The sequence below is a fragment of the Dendrobates tinctorius genome, unplaced genomic scaffold (genome assembly GCF_039654945.1).
Source record: "Dendrobates tinctorius isolate UK_male_01 unplaced genomic scaffold, ASM3965494v1 ptg000113l, whole genome shotgun sequence".
Classification (NCBI taxonomy): domain Eukaryota; kingdom Metazoa; phylum Chordata; class Amphibia; order Anura; family Dendrobatidae; genus Dendrobates; species Dendrobates tinctorius.
In genome coordinates, this window is record NW_027361781.1 from 1,495,103 (window position 1) to 1,507,162 (window position 12,060).

At 46.1% G+C, this 12,060-nt stretch overlaps 1 protein-coding gene and 1 long non-coding RNA gene across 2 annotated transcripts in view; one reads left to right on the forward strand and one right to left on the reverse strand.

The window, feature by feature from the left end:
- Nucleotides 1–12,060, reverse strand: part of LOXHD1 (lipoxygenase homology PLAT domains 1) — a 283,627-nt gene that overhangs the window by 143,719 nt on the left and 127,848 nt on the right. The window contains exons 14-17 of the mRNA XM_073589763.1: nucleotides 5,526–5,661; nucleotides 4,114–4,274; nucleotides 2,607–2,693; nucleotides 1,214–1,349 (exon numbers count right to left, since the gene is read on the reverse strand). Of these exons, the coding sequence (XP_073445864.1) occupies nucleotides 1,214–1,349; nucleotides 2,607–2,693; nucleotides 4,114–4,274; nucleotides 5,526–5,661 (520 nt within the window). The remainder of the gene's footprint in view (nucleotides 1–1,213; nucleotides 1,350–2,606; nucleotides 2,694–4,113; nucleotides 4,275–5,525; nucleotides 5,662–12,060) is intronic.
- Nucleotides 1–12,060, forward strand: part of LOC141100988 (uncharacterized) — a 77,770-nt gene that overhangs the window by 2,353 nt on the left and 63,357 nt on the right. Inside the window, exon 2 of the long non-coding RNA XR_012234837.1 lies at nucleotides 5,548–5,681. This is a non-coding gene — a long non-coding RNA (uncharacterized lncRNA). The remainder of the gene's footprint in view (nucleotides 1–5,547; nucleotides 5,682–12,060) is intronic.

A 12,060-nucleotide genomic window follows, 5' to 3' on the forward strand; every position in this document is an offset into this window, starting at 1 on the left:
TTGTTGGTATGCATGGTCCTCTCACACCCCAATCCTGGTATGTATGCTCACCATCACCCCCTTTTCCAGGTATGCATTGTCCTCTCACCCCCCTTTCCAGGTATGCATGGTCCCCTCACCCCCCCTATCCTGGTATGCATGGTCCCCTCACCCCCCCAGTCCTGGTATGCATGGTCCCCTCACCCCCCCAGTCCTGGTATGCATAGTCCCCTCATTCCCCTTTCCTGGTATGCATGGTCCCCTCACCCCCCCCCTTTCCTGGTATGCATGGTCCCCACCCCCCCCCCTTTCCTGGTATACATGGTCCCCTCACCCCCCTTTCCTGGTATGCATGGTCCCCTCACCCCCCCAGTCCTGGTATGCATGGTTCCCTCACTCCCCTTTCCGTGTAGCCACGACCAATCAGCGTCGCGGCCCTCTAGCATGTTAAAAAAATAATATTAAAAAATAAAGATATTCTCACCTTCCGACGGCCTCCTGTCTTCTTTCCACGCGCCCGGCCTTGCGTTCCCAGTAATGCTTTGCAGCTTAGGTCTGTTTCACACTTCCGTTTTTTCAAATCCGTTGTTTTCCGTAAAAAAACGGAGCCGCCATTTTTTGCAGGATCCGTTTTTTTTGTCCCATAGACTTCCATTACGGTTACCGCGGATCCGTCAAAAAAACGGATCCGTTTTTAAAAAAACGGATCCGTTTGCATCAGTTTCCGTCAAAAAAACGGAAACGGATCCGTTTGGCGGACACAAAAACGGAAGTGTGAAACAGGCCTTAGACCGCTGATGACGTCGGTCTTTCTCGCAAGAGTGACGTCGGTCTTCTTTCTCGCTCTCACGAGAGTGACGTCATCAGCGGTCTAAGCCGCAAAGCATTACTGGGAACGCAAGGCCGGGCGCGTGGAAAGAAGACAGGAGGCCGTCGGAAGGTGAGAATAACTTTTTTTTTTTTATTTTTTAATTCTCTTTTTTACAGATTAAGGCCTGCGCCCGATTGAGCGCTGTGCCCGACTGCGCCTGCCGCCGATTGGTCGCGGCCGCCAGGCCGCTCAGCGGCAGGCACAGCTTACACTGATCAACGGAGGCTGGAGCTACTGGTATCTTATAAAGTGATGGCTTACCAGTAGGACATGCCATCGGCACTGATCAGCGGAGGCTGGAGTGACTGGGCTATAGGGTGATCCCATTGACCTCTGTAGCTATGCCCATACATAAGGTCTCACCTGGTAATACAGTCGCCACCAGTGGACCTTCCGCTGGCAGCTCGCGCACAATCTCACCGTCATCTTCATTGAGGTCCAACCACCGGCCGCACTTAAAGGTATACTTCTCTTTGGTGAGCGTTTTCAGTATGGTGACCTGCGATGGCCCAAAATGAAGGCAGAGTTAATATAATGGTTGACCATATATGGGGTCAAGTATTGTATACACAATGGACTTTACAGTGACTGCTTGGCCACAAATGGATGGATCTGGGTCAGTCCAGGATGGGACCAGGGGCAGGACTTAAAGCATTCATTCCCCATGGCACGGCAGAGGCCATCTTGGAAGCAGAAGGAATGTAACACCAATCTGAGCAGAGGGGGTAGCGGAAGGAACCAGGCTGGTTGACTATGCGGAAGAATTGTACAGTCACTTTTCAGTCCCAGGATGAAGAGTCTCTTAAAGGGTTTTTTTTCTCATCTTCATAAATGGGTATTGTCAGGTAGCGCTTGGAAATACAAGCAATTTTGTGATTTACTTTTTATTAAAATTTTCATCTGTTCTCGAGATATTAACATTTTTCTTTTGTTTGCAGCTTGTTGCCTTGGAGACCGACCATTGCTGCAGAATATTCATAAAGCAGTGCTTACAAGGTCTTTTCTATTGAGCTTGTCATCACTGTATTGAAGCCGGCCAAGATCACTGGACCGCGCTGTCACCTCTTAATCCCATGCAGGCTTCAGCGCACTTCCTACGAGCTACACAGCAGTGGTGGTCGGCCTCCTAAGCAATGAGTTGCAAAAAAAGAAGTGTTAATATCTCAAAAATAGCTGCAATTTTTAACAAGCAGTAAATTGCAAAAATGCTTGTTTTTACAAGCTCTACCAGATGACACCCATCTGTGAAAATGGGAATAGTTCCTTTAAGTGTCCCGAAATTGATAACTATGATAGTTAATGAGATAACCAAACATAGTTTGTTTTTTTTAAGGATTCACTTTATGTCAAAAGGGGCCTCTCAGCCTCATATGAGGTGGTTGAGCTCGGGTTGGGAGACCGGCTGCCAGTCCCTATATTTTCCAGACGTCCAAATTTGGCCTAAGTCCTTTTTTACTTCACTGGTAGTTATCTGAGTGAATTTCTGATTGTAACACGACCACACTGACACGTATAACCAGAAGTTCAGTCATGCAGCCTCTGTTTTAGTGTCAGGCCCATACCCCCTTCTAATTTTGTAGTTTATGGGGGTGTATGTCTACTAGAAACCATAGCAACCAATCATAGCTCATCTTTCATTTCATTTTCTGTTCCTGAAAAATGAAAGCTGCACTATGATTGGTTGTTGTGGGAAACCATGATAATTTACCCTAGCAACCGCTCCTTAGCTCATGCTACAGTGTTGCGGGGGTCTTACTTTATTTAAATGCCATCCACTGAATGCATTTCTCTTCTCGTGCCAAATCCGGAGCTTATAAAGGATTCCCAGGTCTGGGAGCTCGATCTGTAAAAGACAAAATACACGAAATGCATCTATGTGCAATAAAAATGGAAATACACTATTTTATAGAGAGTGAGACAGAAAACAGCAATTTTTCATTTTTTCCTCCCTTTCTTCCAACAGCCGTACCAGGCCTGTTTTTTGCGAGTTTTTTTTGTAGAACGAGTTGTCTTTTTTAATGCACTTGCCAAATATTAAAATGGGGTAATAAAAAATCCAAATGAAACAAAATAGTAAAAAAAAAAAAACCCATAATGTCACCATTGTTTTTTAGACCTTTTGGTCAGTACAATTAGAGGAATGCCATGTTTTGTATTTTTTATTTGTTTTAATAGTGGGTTAAGTAAAAAATCAGAACTTTATGAAAAAAAGATTACTTTTGTCGACCCTTAAAATTTTTATTTTTCCATTGGTGGACTTACAGTACGTAGGACTTTTTTTTTTTTTTCTGTCGAGCTGTAGTTTTTAGTGATACTATTTGAGGGTATAAAAGATGTTTCCACTGCTCTTTATTGCCTTTTTTGAGAATAAAAAAAGGTTAATAATGGCTTTTCAATTTTTTTTTCTACTTATTTTCTTTTACTGTACAGGTTAAGGACTTTAATATTTTGATAGATTGGACTTTTTATACTCACGACAATACCAAATATGATTTATAATATATATATATATATATATATATATATATATATATATATATATATATATATAGCTAATCTATTAGCAAATAGATTTTATCCCGCTATATTATGATTATTATAAAGTACGATGAGCCAAGATGGTAACGTAAGATTACCGAGATGGCATTCATAAGGGCACACCATGATTTTGTCGTAGAGAGGAGCGTCAATGGGCACATGAGTTAATGGATGTTCCTAGTTCCCGGGATAAGCGTCCGATTGCTGGGGGTCCCATGCGTACAGTTTACATGGACTTCTAAACGAGTAGGGTGCCAGGCAATCCCTGCATTTGTGGAGGCTGTCTAACATGCGGGGACTCGAACGTACTTTTCAATCACACCGAAGTCACTAGGTTATAACATGAGCATGCTCAGATAACACCTTATCCGAGAAAGTTTGCTCATCACTAGTGTCAGTCCATTCAACTTCTAGGAGCTAGAGATAGTTGAGTGGTTAAACCATTGTAGATTAGCCCCATGTAGATTAGTCCAATTGGGGTGAGGGGATTATTCACTTCTCCCTATTAAGAACATATGCATCCGAAAAATCAAATATGAAGGAGACTTTACACTTCGTAACCCAGTCATGGTAAATAGTTTACAGCAGAGGTGATATACAGAAGGTTGTAACCGTGACCTAACATCTTTCCAACTGCTGTGTCCGACTGACAGACTCGAAAACAGTCTGAATACTCTATGACACATACACGCACACATGGCAAATGACTTCATGTCAAGTCTTACCATGAATTTGTCTGTTTGTCCAGTTTCAAAGTTATCCGAGTTGTTGTCCAGCCTCATTTCATCTGACTTCCCCTTTTCTCCATAGACCTGAAGAAGTATATTTGCATCCGTCCCAGCATTTTTCACGTCACTTGTCCAAATCCAAAGAGACCACGGATGTTCTGTAAAACAGTTAGGGTTTTTTAATGATGCCACCAAGTTTCAGGAATAAAGTTAAGCAATAAAGTAAGTAAGGTGGTCCAGTGAAAACGAGTTATCAGTTGATCCATGGGATCCAACTACCGGGACCTGCAACGAAAGGTGACTTTTATCTCCCCTATTCATTTCTCACGGGGCTGCCAAGCGCTGCACTTGGCGGTCAGACGTCTGACCTGCTGCTTCATTTTATCCTGGGAATAATAGTGTCCCACCTAAGATAAAAATTCCATATTGTGCCAATCAATACAGGTCCCAGGTAGTAGGACATCCAGTGATCCTGTGCATAGGTGATAACTAGAGATGAGCGAACCTGACCCTGAAAGTTCAGCGTTCGTACCGGACAGTTAGTGTCCAGTGGTAAACGCCGAACATGGACTTCACGCAGAAGACAATTTCAATGTTCGAAGTTCCAGGGGAAGAGAAAGAGAGATGTTCTGGTACCTGAACCGAACTGTGGAGTAAAGTTCGGTCAGGTACCAGGAGCAGAGCTTGAACTCGTCCACTGATCCCTAATGATAATGTTAGCTGGTAAAAACAAGTTAAGGCCAGGTTTCATATGTTAGTCATATGTCAATGGCAATGTCAGGGCTTCCTTCTGGAGTCCTGAAAAATCGGATACTGCGTATCTGCCAACGCGGATGTTGACTTTAATGAAGCAGACACATTGACTTTGCGCTCTGTTTGACCCAATTATCACAAGTGGTCTATCTTGATATAAACGCCCAATTGTCTAAAATTGTCGAGGTCACTGAGAATATTTGCTTGTCCATGTTTCCTGCTTCCATTTTATCAACTCAAAGAACTGTTGTAGGTTGTTGTTGTTTAGTGAGACAACTGTAAAATAACAAGATAGAAAGAAAAGTAAAGGAGTCCAAAAGATGCCAACGGTCTGAAGTCTGACAACACTGGGTTGGATTTAAGGCCACCATACACATTAGATTAAAATGGACAAAGGAAACATCATCATCGATGGCCCGAAACTTCATCAGATAATATCAGCTGAAGAAGTCCAAATGGCTGACTAGTGTTTGAGCAGTTCCGAAAGTTCATTGGTTGGTTATCGGTGGAAACTTTAGTGATCGTTCGCTATGGTAAATATAGCCCATTTCGTTCAACTCTAATGTTGAGAAGGACATCCTGACTTACTTTGGCGGGTATTGAAATGTGATGCAACAAATAAACCACTGCAGTATTTTTCATTTTTTTGTACTCACTTTTCTGCCTTTTCTGACGCAGGGAAATCATTTCATAGAGTTCCCGTTCTATCAACCCATCTCCTTCATCGACATCCAACCATTTGCCGCATGGAAAGGTCTGCTCGATTCCTGTGAAAGGGCAGTAGACAACCACCTATATGACAAAAGAAGAAGGTAATTCTAAGTCCAAGAATATTTGCTTGCTTTCTCACTCAGATGTGTACTTAGCAGATCCTCACTTTTCTCTGCTCTATGTAGAAACAGGAAGTCTCTTGTCCCTGCTTTTATCATCACAATCTTCAACTCCTGACACTGTTACTCCATCTTCCCCCTGCCAGGGACCTTTGCAGTGACTGATGAGTCATGCACAGAAAAACGTAGATATTTACCGATAACGGTGTTTCTCAGAGCCCATGACAGCACCATGGAGAGAGGGGATCCGCCCTCCAGGGACAGGAAACCTACAGATAAAAGGGTGGTACCTCTCCCTTGCATCAGTTGGTTTACAGAGCATCGGAGGACCTCCAGGTTAGTGACAACAACAAAATATATATACATTATAGTATTGCTTATCAGAAGAAACACAGTGCCTATACAAAAACACTCTACGAACAATAAAATGTGCTCACCACAGACGTGATGGGAGCGAATAAGAGGGTGCTGTCATGGGTTCTGAGAAACACCATTATCGGTAAGTAACTGCGTTTTTCTCAATGCCCCATGACAGCACCACGGAGATAATTACAGAGATTGGACGCTTAGGGAGGGACCACAGCCTGAAGAACCCTTCTTCCGAAGGTCAAGTCAAACACAGAGGTTAGATCTAATCGATAGTGTTTAAAAAAGGTTGAAGGTGATGACCAAGTGGCCGCCTTACAGATTTGTTCTATCGATACCTCGGACCTCTCTGCCCATGAGGTCGCTATGGCCCTTGTGGAATGAGCTTTTAACCCAACTGGAATGGCGATCCCGGTGGATGAATAGGCTAGGGCTATTGCATCTCTAATCCACCTTGCCAGGGTACTCTTGGACGCTTTAAGTCCCTATCTAGGCCCCTGGAAACACACAAAGAGATCCTTCCTTCCTACACCTCTAGGTACTGATGTATAGTTGAAGAAGAAAAAATGCAGCACTCACCAGTTTAACTGAAAAACGGTGCATCTTTTATTTCACATAAATTCCATCGACAGGATAATGGACAATGCTGGGGGAGGGAGGTGCCAGACAATGGCTATTTTGCGATTACTTCCTTCTACGGGTCCCGTAGAAGCGAGTAAATGCAAAACTGCTGTAGAGATGTTTTCTCTCCCACCGGAGAGATGTTTGCAAAGTTTTCGACCTCCTGCGAGCAAACTCCCTCTATGCCAAGTTGGAGAAGTGGGTGTGTATGAGCAGGAGTTCTTGCCTTTCCTGGGCTATATCTTCTCCGCCCAGGGATTGGCCATGGATCCTGCCAAGCTACAGGCAGTGATGGATTGGCAGGAGCCCCAGTCTCTCAAAGCAGTGCAGCGCTTTATGGGGTTCATAAATTACTATCGCCAATTCATCCCCCATTTCTCGACTTTGGTAGCCCCCTTGGTGGCCCTCACCAAGAAGGGAGCAAATCCCAAGTTGTGGTCGGGACCTGTCTCCAAGGCCTTTTCCTCCATTAAGTCCCATTTCGCTAGCGCTCCCATTCTACAACGCCCCTATGTAGATACAGTGGCATTTAAAAGTTTGGGCACCCCTGGTCAAAATTACTGTTATTGTGACCAGTTAAGCAAGTTGAAGATGGAATGATCTCTAAAAGGGTTAGTTAAAGATGACACATTTTCTCTGTATTTTAGGCCAAAAAATTATATATTGTCATTTTTTACATTTTAAAAATTACAATAAGGAAAATAGGCCAATGCAAAAGTTTGGGCACCCTGCATAGTTAGTACCTAGTAGCACTCCCTTTTAAAATATCACAGCTTGTAAACGCTTTTAGTAGCCAGCCAAGAGTCTTTCAATTCTTGTTTGATGGATTTTCATCCATTCTTCCTTGGAAAATTCTTCCATTTCTGTGAGATTCCTGGGTCGTCTTGCATGCACTGCTATTTTGAGGACTAGCCACAGATTTTCAATGATGATCGAATCGGGGGACTGTGAGGGCCATTGAAAAACCTCTAGCTATCGTCTTTTGAGGTAGTCTATTGTGGATTTTGATGTGTGTGATCATTATCCATTTGTAAAAGCCATCCTGTTTTCAAATTCAGCTTTTTTACACATGGTGTTATGTTTGCATCAAGAATTTGTTGAAATTTCATTGACTCCATTCTTCCCTCTACCTGTGAAATGTTCCCTGTGCCATTGTCTGCAACACAACTCCAAAGCATGATTGATCAATCCCCATGCTTAATGGTTGGAGAGATGTTCTTTTCCTGAAATTCTATGCAATTTTTTTCTCTGCACATACCTTTGATCATTGCAACCAAAGAGTTTTATTTTAACTTCAGCGATTAACAGGACTTGTTTCTAAAATGCATTGGGCTTGTTTAGATGTTATTTTGCATACCTCTGATGCTAAATTTTATGGTGAGGGTGCAGGAGAGGTTTTCTTCTGATGACTCTTCCATGAAGGTCATATTTGATAAGGTGTCTCTGAACAGTAGAACAATTACCACAACTCCAGAATCTGCTAAATCTTTCTGAAGGTCTTTTGCAGTCAAGTGGGGGTTCTGATATGCCTTTCTAGCAATCGTACAAGCAGCTCTCTCTGAAATTTTGCTTGGCCTTCCAGACCTTATCTTGACCTCCACTGTTCCTGTAAACTGCTATTTCTGAATTACATATTGAACTGAGGAAAGAACATCCTTGCTGCCGTGGGCGGAGTTCGCTTTGAACAACGCTGTGGCTGATTCCACCGGTCAGACCCCATTACTCCTTAATTATGGCCAGCATCCGCGCATTCTGGTGCCCATGCCCGTGAGAATGAGGCCCTCCGCTGACGAACACGGGCGCCCCGCTCTGACCTTTGCTCCTGGCGACTTGGTGTGGCTCTCCACTCGTAACATCAGGCTGCGGGTTGAGTCCACTAAGTTAAGGTTAACCCTGTGGTCTACCGTTTGGCCATTCCTCCACACCTGGGTATCACCGACACCTTCCATGTGTCCCGACTTATGCCCGTTCACATGTCTCGGTTTTCTGAGTTATCTACCGGGACATCAGGCTTGTCCTCGGACGAGTACGAGGTGAACGCCATCATGGGGTGTAAGGTGGTACATGGCAAAAGGTATTACCTAGTGGACTGGAAGGGTCATGACCCAGAGGATAGCACCTGGGAACTTGTGGAAGAATATTCGTGCTCCCCTGCTCATTGCGGCCTTTGAGCGTAGCGAGGCGCAGGAGGGAGGGGGCCCTAGGGGGGGGTAATGTTTGGCATCAGGTTTCTCCCTCTGCACAGGAGGAATCCCGAACCTTGCCTTCTGCGGTCTCCCATTCAGTCCCAGCGGAGCCTGCTCAGCAAAGACATCGTTCCCCGGTGCCTTGCTCAAGCTACTGCTATCAGGTTGGTTGCTGCTGCCATCCGTTTCAGCTATAGCAGCCTGCACTAGCCAGCGGCGAACAGCTCCTGGGACTAAGTCCCTTTTTCACTCCACTGAGCATGCTTGTGGCTCAACCTCCCATTGGAGTTCAGGGGTCACGTGCTCAGGTCCTGTGCCTGTTCCGATTGGATCACGGGGAAGGTCCCGGAAGGCCGCCGCTAATATAGATGATGGATGCATGAGTCTGGTAACTGACTCCTTATGACTCCCTCTGGTTGTGCTTGTTATAGGGTGTAGAGTTAGAGTCAGCGCCAACGGGTGGCCATGCTCCTAAGTGTCAGCACACACTAGCGTCCAGTGGTGTCGTCCTTATCACCCGCGAGTGCAGCGCCATGTGCAAGTTGTGCCCTGGTTAGCCCAACCCTGGGCGATTAGTGGCGCATGCCAGAGTGGCGCCGTGCACACTTGTGCGCTACTTGTATATTCACATTACTTTTCTGCTGGCACCGCAGCCGCGGCGCTGAGCGCTGGTGGTCTATTGGGACCCTATCCCCTGTCTCTGGGTCAGGGCCCTGTGACCGTTTAGTAGCGCTCCCCCTGCCAAGTCCTGTGAACTTAACAGGCTCTGGCATTTGTTCGAGCAGCTCTGTGAAGTAACAGAGTTCGCTCCTGTAGGTTACTATCTCTGCACGGTGGACCCCGGGTTGCGATTGCGTGGCTCCCCTGAGGATCAGTCGCCACAGAGGTACTGCACCTTCTCCTAAGGTGTGGTGCCCCACCATCCAGGTAAGTTGGAGGTTCCTGACCACGCTCCAACACTCGCACCCTACACAGTAGAGTAGTTCAGCAAAACCACATTGCGGCTCCTTGCTTAGAGAGAAGCAGAGCACCTTTGGTGGTTCCCTGCTTGGAACACTAAACGTGCTGGGAGGTGGGTGGAGTTGAGGATACACATAAAAAAGCGGGAAGGGTTTAGGATCGAGGTTCAGTCAGACGGGGAGTCTGAGAGGGGAAGCCACTCGGAGAGGAGTGGGGATCCCTGGAAGAGGGATGGAGGAAGGAGTGCTGCAGCTGCCTCAGTGATCTGAGCCAGCTGGCACGGGAAAGGAAAGAAGGCGAAAGACATTGAACCAAAGCCTGAGCTTCCATAAAAGGGAAAGACAAGTACAGAACGTAGGAGTAAAAGGGAACACAGAGAACGTGGGTTAGAGGAAGAACCCTGCCTAGAAGTTCTAAGCGCAAGGCCGGGGTCCGGTCCCCGAGGTTGTATGGACACTAATGGTTCTGCAGCAGACACCAGTGGAGTAGTGGGCTGTAAATGCACTACTCCCATCTAAGACTTGGGGGCACAACAGCAACACGGATAGAGAGCCGGGACTCAGGAGTAGAGAGTCCCCGAAGCAGGCTACAGCTGTCTGCCGTACAAGTAGAGTTCTTGGGAACATCTGTCAGGAGGAACTCCAGTGTAACTCAGTACTAGGAGATCTTCACACTTAAAGGCGCTATAGAGGAGATGCTCAGAAAAGGCACATAAGTTGGCGGAGCGTGGAAGGGAGCATTCCATCTTGCCTGGAGGTTGACTGAGTCCCTGACCCGGAGGACACGGCACAGAAGCGGGCACTACAGACTGTGAGTAAAGCTTTGGAACTACATGCCCTGGTGTCCTCCATTCCATCCTGCATCCGTCCGCCTGGCACTGCTACATCCCCTGCGCCAAACACTACACCATCTAAGTGTCTCCACATCTACATTGCCCTGGGACAACAGCCCTGCCTGTGGAGGGCTATAACATCATTGCTGCACCACACCATCTGTCCCGGAGGATCTGTCTGCAGCGTCGGCTTAACACCTCCCTTGCCGAGCACCGCAGGTGGCGTCACGAACTATTCCATTTACTACATTCCATCATTCACGTCTTCCGATGACTTGGGCGCCCAGGGCCACGGTCCGGGTCACCGCCGCTGTGACACATCCCACTGATACCGGCCCGGTACCGAGTACCCCACGGCCTTGGGAGGGCGACCCAATCGCACTTTCTTATATTTTATATTTAGTGCGATCCGCAACCCTAACACCTATGGAATCTAGATGCTACCTTGGGTAAATAGGCCGGGTCAGGCTTTAGGATAACTCTATCATCTAAAATCTTTGTAAAAAGGGGACCCGCAGATAGGGCCTGAATGTCGCTTACTCTGCGGGCTGATGTTAGGGCTACCAGGAGAACGGTCTTAAAGGATAAGATCTTGAGTGGGGGGCTGTATCTATAGGCTCAAATGGGGGAGCTGTTAGAGCGGATAGGACCAGATTCAGATCCCAAGATGGTAGATTTTGACTAACTAACGGTCTAGAGCTTGCTGCGGCTTTAATGAACTGCGCTACCCATGGGTTACCCGCAATGTCCTGATTATAGAATTCACCTAAAGCTGCCACCTGTACCTTTTTAAGTACTGACTGCCAGGCCTCATTCTAGACCCTTTTGTAGAAATTCAAATATTTCACTAATTGAGGCCCCATCCTGGACTCTTACTCTGGAGGTGGACGGAAACTTTTTCCAGGTTTTACCATAAGCCTTAGTAGCAACTGGTTTCCTGCTTTGTAGCAGTGTAGAAACTAGGTTCTCCGAAAACCCTCTTTCTCTCAGCAGCACCCATTCATATTCCATGCTGTTAAATGGAGCTTCGCTGCCCGAGGATGTAACACCAGCCCTTGAGACAGAAGGTCCGAGAGACCAGGGGAAAGTCATATGTTAGGTTCTCTTTTTTTTTTGAACAGGGAGGCGACACTTTTTGAGAGTCCAACGTTAGCCCTAGGAACTCTTGGATTCTGCTGGTTTCCAGCCTCGACTTCTTTAGATTTAGAAGCCAGCCCAGGGTGCTCATTACTCTGTCCCTCTGCTCTCTGCAGTTTTGGGCCGAGTCGCTTGTTATCAGAAAATCGTCCAGGTAAGGGATTATTAAGATATCTTGCTCCCTCAGATGAGCCATCATTTCTGCTACCAATTTTGTGAATAAGCAGGGAGCGATCGATATTCCGAAGGGGAAGGCTTT